Genomic DNA, 11488 nt, shown 5'->3' with positions numbered 1-11488 from the left:
CACTCCCATTGTCTCTCACCCACCCTCTCCTTACACTCCCATTGTCTCTCACCTACCCTCTCCTTACACTCCCATTGTCTGTCACCCACCCTCTCCTTACACTCCCATTGTCTCTCACCCACCCTCTCCTTACACTCCCATTGTCTCTCACCCACCCTCTCCTTACACTCCCATTGTCTGTCACCCACCCTCTCCTTACACTCCCATTGTCTGTCACCCACCCTCTCCTTACACTCCCATTGTCTCTCACCCACCCTCTCCTTACACTCCCATTGTCTCTCACCCACCCTCTCCTTACACTCCCATTGTCTCTCACCCACCCTCTCCTTACACTCCCATTGTCTGTCACCCACCCTCTCCTTACACTCCCATTGTCTCTCACCCACCCTCTCCTTACACTCCCATTGTCTCTCACCCACCCTCTCCTTACACTCCCATTGTCTGTCACCCACCCTCTACTTACACTCCCATTGTCTGTCACCCACCCTCTCCTTACACTCCCATTGTCTCTCACCCACCCTCTCCTTACACTCCCATTGTCTCTCACCCACCCTCTCCTTACACTCCCATTGTCTGTCACCCACCCTCTACTTACACTCCCATTGTCTGTCACCCACCCTCTCCTTACACTCCCATTGTCTCTCACCCATCTCTCCACCTTCCCTCTCCTCACCCTCATCCAAAAGCTGTTAAAAGGCCATCTTTGACAAAGATAGTCTTTAGTCTGTTCAAGGGTGTGCTTGTTTAAGATGCTGCCACTCATGTAAACCTAAACAAAGACATGATATGATATGACAGATATGATCACCAATATGTCTGTTACTAGACAGATATGATCACCAATATGTCTGTTACTAGACAGATATGATCACCAATATGTATGTTACTAGACAGATATGATCACAAATATGTCTGTTACTAGACAGATATGATCACCAATATGTCTGTTACTAGACAGATATGATTACCAATTTGTCTGTTACTAGACAGATATGATTACCAATATGTCTGTTACTAGACAGATATGATTACCAATATGTATGTTACTAGACAGATATGATCACCAATATGTCTGTTACTAGACAGATATGATCACCAATATGTCTGTTACTAGACAGATATGATCACCAATATGTCTGTTACTAGACAGATATGATCACCAATATGTCTGTTACTAGACAGATATGATCACCAATATGTCTGTTACTAGACAGATATGATCACCAATATGTCTGTTACTAGACAGATATGATCACCAATATGTCTGTTACTAGACAGATATGATCACCAATATGTATGTTACTAGACAGATATGATCACCAATATGTCTGTTACTAGACAGATATGATCACCAATATGTCTGTTACTAGACAGATATGATCACCAATATGTCTGTTACTAGACAGATATGATCACCAATATGTATGTTACTAGACAGATATGATCACCAATGTCTGTTACTAGACAGATATGATCACCAATATGTCTGTTACTAGACAGATATGATTACCAATATGTCTGTTACTAGACAGATATGATCACCAATATGTCTGTTACTAGACAGATATGATCACCAATATGTCTGTTACTAGACAGATATGATCACCAATATGTATGTTACTAGACAGATATGATCACCAATATGTCTGTTACTAGACAGATATGATTACCAATATGTATGTTACTAGACAGATATGATCACCAATATGTATGTTACTAGACCGATATGATCACCAATATGTCTGTTACTAGACAGATATGATCACCAATATGTCTGTTACTAGACAGATATGATCACCAATATGTATGTTACTAGACAGATATGATCACCAATATGTCTGTTACTAGACAGATATGATCACCAATATGTCTGTTACTAGACAGATATGATCACCAATATGTCTGTTACTAGACAGATATGATCACCAATATGTCTGTTACTAGACAGATATGATCACCAATATGTGTTACTAGACAGATATGATCACCAATATGTCTGTTACTAGACAGATATGATCACCAATATGTCTGTTACTAGACAGATATGATCACCAATATGTCTGTTACTAGACAGATATGATCACCAATATGTCTGTTACTAGACAGATATGATCACCAATATGTCTGTTACTAGACAGATATGATCACCAATATGTCTGTTACTAGACAGATATGATTACCAATATGTCTGTTACTAGACAGATATGATCACCAATATGTCTGTTACTAGACAGATATGATCACCAATATGTCTGTTACTAGACAGATATGATCACCAATATGTATGTTACTAGACAGATATGATCACCGATATGTCTGTTACTAGACAGATATGATCCCCAATATGTATGTTACTAGACAGATATGATCACCAATATGTCTGTTACTAGACAGATATGATCACCAATATGTCTGTTACTAGACAGATATGATCACCGATATGTCTGTTACTAGACAGATATGATACCCAATATGTCTGTTACTAGACAGATATGATCCCCAATATGTATGTTACTAGACAGATATGAGGGATATTTTCAGCAGCCAAACTGCTGCAATTATTTGGTATTCAGTCTCTCACACATTTCATTGATCATTTATTGAAGACACGTTTCACCAGTGAAAAAGGACCGTTTAATAAAACAGAATTTGATGTAGACGGATAAACCAGTCAGCAGCTGAAACACATCCTTTCATATAGTCTTTCCTTGCAGAAACAGACAGAACATCCCAAAGCAGAAAAACCCCTAGTCTTTGTGAGTTGAACTGCCTGCTGTGTTTGTGAGAGATGGAGGTTTATCAGCTGATTTAAGTGTGAATGTGGGTTCACACCAGATGTATTCATAAAAACAGGCAGAATTCAAAATAAATAACACTATTCATTTATATCCTTTATTGTGAGTCTTAAAGGCGATGCAGAAAGCATATAGGCAACATTATCCTTTTCTCATCTCTTAAAATAGACTGAACCTGTGACTGCTCATAGAGGCTCATACCTGGCCTGTCTACACTGAGATAAATACCACACTGCTCCCCTCTTCTTTGACCTTTCTTCCGGGCATTTCTCTCGTAGATACCCCTTAATGCTCATCACACACGCTGCTGTTACTGTTCATTACCTGTCACGTTATTCCTATATGTACATACAGTGGGAAGAAAAGTAAGTGAACCCTTTAGAATTACCTGGATTTCTGCATAAATGGGTCATAAAATGTGATCTGATCTTCATCTAAGTCACAACAATAGACACAGTCTGCTTGAACTCAAACACACAAACAATTATAATTGTTCATGTCTTTATTGAACACACCGTGTAAACATTCTCAGTGCAGGGTGGGAAAAGTATGTGAACCCTTGGATTTAATAACTGACTGACCCTCCTTTGGCAGCAATAACCTCAACGAAACGTTTTCTGTAGTTGTGGATCAGACCTGCACAACGGTCAAGAGGAATTTTGGACCATTCCTCCTTACAAAACTGTTTCATATCAGCAATATTCTTGGGATGTCTGGTGTGAACCGCTCTCGAGGTCATGCCACAGTATCTCAAATCGGGTTGTGGTCAGGACTGACTGGGCCATTCCAGAAGGGGTATTTTCTTCTGTTGAAGCCATTCTGTTGTTGATTTACTTCTGTGTTTTGGGTCGTTGTCCTGTTGCATCACCTAACTTCTATTGAGCTTCAATTGGTGGACAGATTCGCCTTACATTCTCCTGCAAAATGTCTTGATAAACTTGGGAATTAATTTTTCCATCGATGATAGCAAGCTGCCCAGGCCCTGAGGCAGCAAAGCAGCCCCAAACCATGATGCTCCCTCCACCATACTTTACAGTTGGGATGAGGTTTTGATGTTGGTGTGCTGTGTTTTTTTTTCTCCACACACAGTGTTGTGTGTTCCTTCCAAACAAGTCAACTGTAGTTTCATCTGTCCACAGAATATTTTGCCAGTAGCACTGTGGAACATCCAGGTGATCTTTTGTGAACTTCAGATGTACAGCAATGTTTTTTTTGGACAGCAGTGGCTTCTTCCATGAACACCATTCTTGTTTACTGTTTTACGTATTGTAGACCCATCAGAGACGTTAGCATCTTCCAGAGATTTCTGTAAGTCTTAGCTAACACTCCAGGATTCTCCTTAACCTCATTGAGCATTCTGCGCTGTACTCTTGCAGTCATCTTTGCAGGACGGACACTCCTAGGGAGAGTAGCAACAGTGCTGACATTTCTCAATTTCTAGACAATTTGTCTTACCGTGGACTGACTTTTAGAGATACTTTTGTAACCGTTTCCAGCTTCATGCAAGGCAACAATTCTTAATCTTGGGTCTTCTGAGATCTCCTTTGTTTGAGGCATGGTTCACATCAGGCACTGCTTCTTGTGAATAGCAAACTAAATGTTGTGAGTGTTTATGGGGCAGGGCAGCTCTAACCAACATCTCCAATCTCGTCTCATTGATTCAACTCCAGGTTAGTTGACTCCTGACTCCAATTAGCTTTTGGAGAAGTCATTAGTCTAGAGGTTCACATACTTTTTCCAACCTACACTGAATGTTTAAATTATCTATTCAATAAAGACAAGACAAATACAATCATTTGTATGTTATTAGTTTAAGCAGACTATTGATGTGACTTACTGTAGATGAAGATCAGATCACATTTTATGTCTAATTTATGCAGAGATCCAGGTAATTCCAAAGGGTTCACATACTTTTTCTTGCCCCTGTATGTACCTCAATTACCTTGTACCCCTACACATCAAATTGGTACTGGTACCCCATGTATATTACAAAGCTTTTCATTTCTAATTATGTATCTATTATTATCATCATCATCATCTTTCAACCATTTCCTCTCTACATTATTGGGAACGGCCCATAAGCATTGACCTGTTGTTTACGAAGCATGAGACCAAATGTTATTTGATGCAATCCCATCCTCCCTCTCTCAATGACCCTGGTCCTGGTGAAGCTGCATTCTCTCCACCTCTAGTCTCTCCCGCTCTATCTGCAGTCGTCCAGACTCAAACTTAAAGAACTGCAGCCTCTCCTTCTCTAACTGCAGTCGCTCCTTCTCCACGCTCAGTCTCTCACCCTCCAGATCTATCATAGAAAGCCAGGGTTTATTCTCATTTCTCTCATTCTGTCCATCCACAGCAGAGGAAGAGGATGTGGTAGGAGTGGAGGAGGAGGGAGGGCCTTGCTGGGGGGGAGCAGAAGCCCGTTCTGATTGGTTCATGAGCAACAGCCTAAGTCTCTCCTTCTCCAGCTGCAATCTCTCTTTCTCCAGTTGCAATCTCTCCCTCTCCACCTCCGACTGACTCAGTCTCTCCTTATCCAGTAGGAGTCTCTCTCTCTCCACCGCTAGCCGCTCCGTTTCCACAACCACACGCTGCTTCTCCAGTTCCACACGCTGCTTCTCCAAACCAACCAGAAGTCCCGTACTCTCGTGATTGGCCAGTCCTAACCCAGCAAAGCCCATTCCGCCCAGTGAGAGGTCCCGATTTATTGAGGTCGCCGCCCCCTTTGAGGCGCTGAGCATTCCAAACTCATCAATGTGTGAGAAGACTTCCGGGATACGTACATCGCGCTCTCCCATGTCGGGTAGGAGGGAGGGGAAACAATCTTCTTCATCATCGTCATCATCATCCTCATCCTCCTCCTCCTCTACCTCACCATCTCCCTCTCCGCTATCACCCTCCAGCTGACAGAGAGAAAGGAACACAGAGACAGAGGGATTCTGATCATTAATATACTGATTAACGCAATATATACATGCTGACACTAACACTAGTGATGCGCGGGTCAGCGGTTTGTTCACAATTGCTAATAACCCAATCCGCAACAGCCCGAGTATATGTACCTCCCAATGTATATAAATACCTCCCTACTCTTCTACATTTGCACACACTGTTTATAGATTATTTCTATTGTGTTATTGACTGTACGTTTGGTTATGTGTAACTCTGTTGTAGTTTTTGTCGCACTGCTTTGCTTTATCTTGGCCAGGTCGCAGTTGTAAATGAGAACTTGTTCTCAACTGGCCTACCTGGTGAAATAAAGGTGAAATAAAAATATATAAAAAATGTGATAAAGTGAAAATCTGAGGCCCACACCGACCCTAACCCGCAATATAGAAAATGCTCTGTACAGTCAGATGGCGGAACAATTTTTTGACAGGCCTAGAAGACTAAATAAAGCCTTGCTCACCAGAATGTCGTCATAAATCGATAAATCGAATGGATGTGTCAATCTAGTTGATGTCTGTAAAGTTTGTTCTCCCTTCACTATTTCATCAAGACTTTTAGGGACGGGGAGAAAACGCAACATTTCCAAATGACATCAGTTTGACCGTTTTTTAAGGAAATTAAAAGCTGTTAAAAATGACCCAACATGTTTTTGATAAGGTTTCAGTTCGGCTTGGATGCATATTTTATGTGATTAAAATACTATCAGCTTTTATGATGCTGATAAAGATAGCAACGCCACCTATACAGATAGTCCCTAACAGTGCATTCGTTTTCTCAAGTTCCTGAAATAAATGATAGTTAATCCACTCCTGTTCCGAAGTTTACTGCGAGAAATGCTTAATTCTGCACCAGTTAATATTATTAGGCTTTATGAGAAGTTATAGACCTACAGTCAGTGTCCAGATTTAAATAATGGCTACTATTCCATTGAACCCATCCGAACATTACAGTTCACTTGACATGACATTTTGAAGGCCCTGTCTTGCAACTGTTGAATTTGTATAGTGACCACAATCACACTGGCAACTGCCATCATCCTCTTTTACCACAACCAAATCTATTAAAAAATATAAAAAAATGGAATACTGCCCTGCCTTCGATTTATTTTTCAACTCTCCATTTCGCAGCTTTTCCTCTTATTGAATTAAACTTAGACATGGTCTTTTTTGCCTCAGCGGACAGATGTTAACTATCTCTGCCCAAGTTCCCAAAAGCATTTGGTGTGTATTTGGCATGCTACAGTTAGACCCTAAAGCTTTGGCTACGCACTAACGCCAGATAAAAATGATAGAAAAACCTACAATATAGCTTATGAATATGAATTTCACAAGAAATCTACATTTACAGATGATTATTATTTTTACATTGTTTTCCCTTTATTCAACCAACAAATCACTAATGCACACACAAAGAGATCCTCACCCTGTATCCATTGACCTCCTCCTCCATCTTAATCCCTGTAGACATTGCGTGTCTTCTGGGCTCTCCAAGATCCACCAGGTCCTGCCAGTCGCACTGGGACTCCTTGGGAAAGCTAGAGAGGTCGAGCGACTGGTCCCTTGAGCCCAGTGAGGCGTTGTGTTCAGGGGAGGACGGATCATACTCTGCCTTCAGCCCTGTGGAGAGAGACAGCTCAGCATGGAGCTGCTTCCTCTTCATTAGCGACCGCCAGTCCAGGTAACGCCGCTTCACCTGAAACCACACACAACCATTACAAACAGTGGTGATGTCACAACTCAACATTCATCCGGAAGTATAAGTCAATCTGTACTGGGAAGGAGGATCCCAATGGAACTCCTTCCAGTGAATGGGGCTGAATGAAACTATTGAAATGCAGCCCTTGTATGTAGGATACTTCATGCTATCTTTTCAGTGTTGTGTTCGAGACCACCTAAAGCAAGACCAATTTAAGACCAAGACCGAAGCAAATCAAGTCAAATTCATGGTGGGGATTTGACCCTCACAATCATGGTCTTGAATTGGACTCACATTGTTGAATCTGTCTCCGAAAACCTTTTCCCCACTCTTCCCTACCAACAAATCAAGGAAATTCTGACAAGCGCGACAAAGTGTGACAAATATTTTTCAACCAAAGTAAAGGACAGTATATGATTAAAGTAGGAAGCCATGGTTTCAATAGGCGATAAAATACTAATTTGTCATTAAAGGAGAGTGGATATTTTGGCTTGCAAAGCGGGTTTATGTGCTGACTGGATGGGAGCTGACAATTATTCATTGTTTTACTCCACTGATCTCTGGAAGAAATGACCTCACTGTCCGAGACCAAGTCAAAACAGAATACGCCTCCCGGGTGGCGCAGTGGTGCTGTACTGCAGCGCCAGCTGTGCCATCAGTGTCCCTGGGTTCGCGCCCAGGCTCTGTCGTAACCGGCCGCGACCGGGAGGTCCGTGGGGCGACACACAATTGACACGAAATTGGGGAGAAAAAGGGGTAAAAAAAATATATATATATATATAACAAAACAGAGTACAAATGTATCTGACACGAGACACTCAATACGCGGTCCAGAGACCGGACTTGAAGACTACAACACCGTCTCTTTTAAAACATCATTTGTCAGTATGGAAGTCCTCTCCTCACCTCTGAAGATGTGCGTAGCTCGCCCTCTCCCAGTGAGTTGACGCCTCCTGCTACCTCCTCCCAGGCTCGTCTCTTCAGCTCGTTGATGGCGGTGTTCTGCTGGCGGGAGAACAGCACGTCTCGTCTTTTGTGGATCTCCCGGATCAGTGTCTGTGTCTCACGAACGCTGTAGTTACTCTTCCTCTTCCTCTTCAAGTGTTTCATCTGCAGGAAATCCAGCCTGGCGGTCAGGAGGGGCGCAGATGGATCACGGAGGGACGGAGAGACAGAAGTCTTACTGAGGGACATAATTGGGCAGAAGCATGGAGAAGTGTGAAAGAGGGATGGATGGATGAATGAATAGATACAGAGAGAGGGAGAGAGCAGTCAGGCTAGCTTGGACTTCAAGAAGTGAGTGTTGTAGATTGATGGATGAAGGTTGAGAAGAATCCCGCTGTCCTGCCTCAGGTGACACACTCCCTTAGTTCACACGAAGGCCAGGGTTCACACAGCACAGGTAAGTGTTACAGCAGGTGTGTCCTCAGGCAACCAGAACAGAGCTCAGCTTCCTCCTGAAAGACAAACACAGGAGAGCAACCAGAGAGCGATTAGGTGATAAAAATGGTGGTAAACTTATCTTCAATACAACTCAAAATGGGTCTGTTCTGTATCTTTATCTGTCACAGGACAAACAAATGCTTTGACAGACCCAATGTGTAAGAAGACTGCTGTGTATTTCACCTGCTGAGTATCCTAGGAACAAAGATGTGCTTGCAGGCAACCATCATTTCAAACCATGCCAGAATCATGTTGTTTTTCATTTATTTGGGGCAACGATTGAATGATGGGGGAACAGCTAGTTATCATAGCTGTCTTCTCTCTCTATTTTCTGAGGTGAGACGGGGATCAGGATAGTCCAAACTGGAACCTATGTAAAACTCAGTGTAGTGCTTTGCGTTATGCTTTGTGTGAAAAGCATCAGCTAGCTTGGTAACGTAGCCTAATCGGCGTTGTTTGTTGATCCGTTAGCTACAGTAGCCAGCTAACATGCACACCATCACGTTTGCACCGTAAAAACTCAAACCTCCACAGATCATTTTTATTAAGCCGAAATGGCAACGCTCGACTACTTAATGCTATATATGATTTTTGTTAAATAACTCACCTTATCAATCGTAGAAAATAAATCAGATGCTCATCAAAGCCAAACTCTGAATCAGAACGACACATTGTTGAGACGCGAGGTAAACATCCTTCCCATTGGTCCGTCCTTTGCCACCACCAATTCTGACGTGTAACGTTCCTTCAGTGGTTCCGGATGTGGCTCCACAAGTCATGTGTTGTTATAGCCAGCTGTCGTGTTCTTGAAGTGAAGCAAACACCGCTGTTCAAGAGGTGACATTCTGCCTTATCAAGCGCTCATGCGTTGCTAGTTAACTATGTTTTTGTGGCATTTACAGTGCTTAAAATGCTGACACACTTGCCTCACAGCTAGCAGTTAGCTAAAATGGCTAGATGCTTCACAGAAGCTGTCAGTGCTAGCCAAATGCATTACGAGAGGTGACGTTAGCTAAAAGCGGAACTTCGGTCTACCGGTTCTTCACTGAAACTGGCACTCGGGTGTGACTCGTGGACCCAGTCCGAGTGGTTGCTGGCAGCCCCGTGTGTGCAGCGCAAGGAGAAAGAGAATCGGACAGTTACTGTTTGCCAAACCATCCATGGTTCGTTGAATGTGTTATTCCTATAGAAAGTAATAACTTGCCATGTTCTGATTATCTTGTTTCGTCTATGGTATATTGGCGTTCGCAACAATTGGATGTGCATTCCGCCATCTACTGTGCGGGTGGATAATAAGGATCCGCGAAAAATGTAATAATGTGGGTAAAAATAAAATATCATACAAACTATCAAAAAATAAATGACCTAAACAAAATTAGCCTACTTTTCTGTAAAAAAAAATAATTCTAATCAGGTTCCTACACATCACTGTAGTTATAAATGCCACAAAATCCACCTTCACAATGAGTGTGCCCAGAACACTTGATTGGCTTAAAACACTAACTGGTTTCAATGCATCCACTGCCACATCTTCAACACTGTGGCCTGTTGACGCTTCAACTCTTCACTGTCTCCACATAGGAAATCCGCTGCACAGCCCTGATCCTCAACGCTTTGATCTCCTTCACTCAAGGAAGTCCGGAGTATGATCCCCACTACAGTTGCAACATTTTCCATTCACATATTCTTCAATTCCAAACTTATCCTGTCGACAAACATTTGACACGTGACCATATCCTTTACAATTCCCACAATGTCATGGTTTGGACACAAATGCTCTCACTGCATACCTCATATCCAAGCTTCACATATTCAGGTAGAGTCTCCTCAAACAACAATAATATCCACAGGCTTTTCTCCTTCCTCACCATACGATTCAGGCGATTTGCACTGACCACTCCTGAGATTTTCTGACTAAGGTACTCGTCATCTATATCCATCGAGACTCCAGCTATAACTCATTCGGCTGGCACCCTGCTCTAAAGATCAATACAGGTTACTTCTGACGTGGACAATTTCGCCACCTCCAGTGCATGCTTCTGTTCTTCATCCACACAATTGACCAAAACAAGCTTGCTTCTTGTCACCTTGATTGAATCAACCTTTCCCACTGCTTTCTTCACAGTCCTCGATATTACAAATGGATTTCCTAAATGAATTTCCTTGTCTAAAAAACGCAGTCCAATAAGAAATGCATTATTGGACCGGTCCTTGTCTTCTACTACAACGTTTGCTTGTTTTGTTCCATTCTATTTTCCATTCATTATCACACACTTCACTTGCCACACTTTAAGATTTAAGCAGTCTGCATTTCCTCCCACGAGCACACCGCCATCGCCTTCTCCCAAATCCCCCTTTAAAATCACCAAATACCCTTCAAATAAGCCTAGACCTCTTCATCTGAAAGGGTTGAGCGCTCTACGTAGCCTCATTTCCTGGAGGGAAAGACTAAGGATGGCGACGCAGAGCGAGAGATAAAGCACACACTTATCTCCCACATTGCCCCATCAAAAATATTTATTTCAAGTTTCCTGCAGTTCCGTTCTTCACCACAAGATGCCACTGTTGTCTTTCCTATTCCATGAGAGTGGTTTGGCAGTGCTCTA

At 42.4% G+C, this 11488-nt stretch overlaps 1 protein-coding gene across 1 annotated transcript; it reads right to left on the bottom strand.

Annotated features, from left to right (window-relative positions):
- Positions 1-2868: 2868 nt before the first annotated feature.
- LOC139386278 (myb/SANT-like DNA-binding domain-containing protein 4) lies at positions 2869-10114 on the bottom strand. Its single transcript, XM_071131775.1, has 4 exons — positions 9490-10114; positions 8346-8896; positions 7167-7436; positions 2869-5698 (listed from the first exon to the last, which is right to left on the bottom strand). The coding sequence occupies exons 2-4, from the start codon at positions 8631-8633 to the stop codon at positions 4943-4945; spliced, it is 1314 nt and encodes a 437-aa protein (XP_070987876.1). The 5' UTR covers positions 8634-8896; positions 9490-10114; the 3' UTR covers positions 2869-4942.
- Positions 10115-11488: the final 1374 nt, after the last annotated feature.

The sequence above is a fragment of the Oncorhynchus clarkii genome, chromosome 27, assembly GCF_045791955.1.
Source record: "Oncorhynchus clarkii lewisi isolate Uvic-CL-2024 chromosome 27, UVic_Ocla_1.0, whole genome shotgun sequence".
In the NCBI taxonomy this organism is placed as follows: Eukaryota; Metazoa; Chordata; class Actinopteri; order Salmoniformes; family Salmonidae; genus Oncorhynchus; species Oncorhynchus clarkii.
This window is presented reverse-complemented; position numbering and strand designations above follow the sequence as displayed.

Excerpts from the sequence above, each read along its gene's own strand:
- LOC139386278 (XM_071131775.1), bottom strand. The coding sequence starts at position 8,633 with ATGTCCCTCAGTAAGACTTCTGTCTCTCCGTCCCTCCGTGATCCATCT. Across the intron at positions 7,437-8,345 it reads AGCTACGCACATCTTCAGAG|GTGAAGCGGCGTTACCTGGA; the intron begins GTGAGGAGAGGA and ends GTGTGGTTTCAG. Across the intron at positions 5,699-7,166 it reads AGGAGGTCAATGGATACAGG|CTGGAGGGTGATAGCGGAGA; the intron begins GTGAGGATCTCT and ends TCTCTCTGTCAG.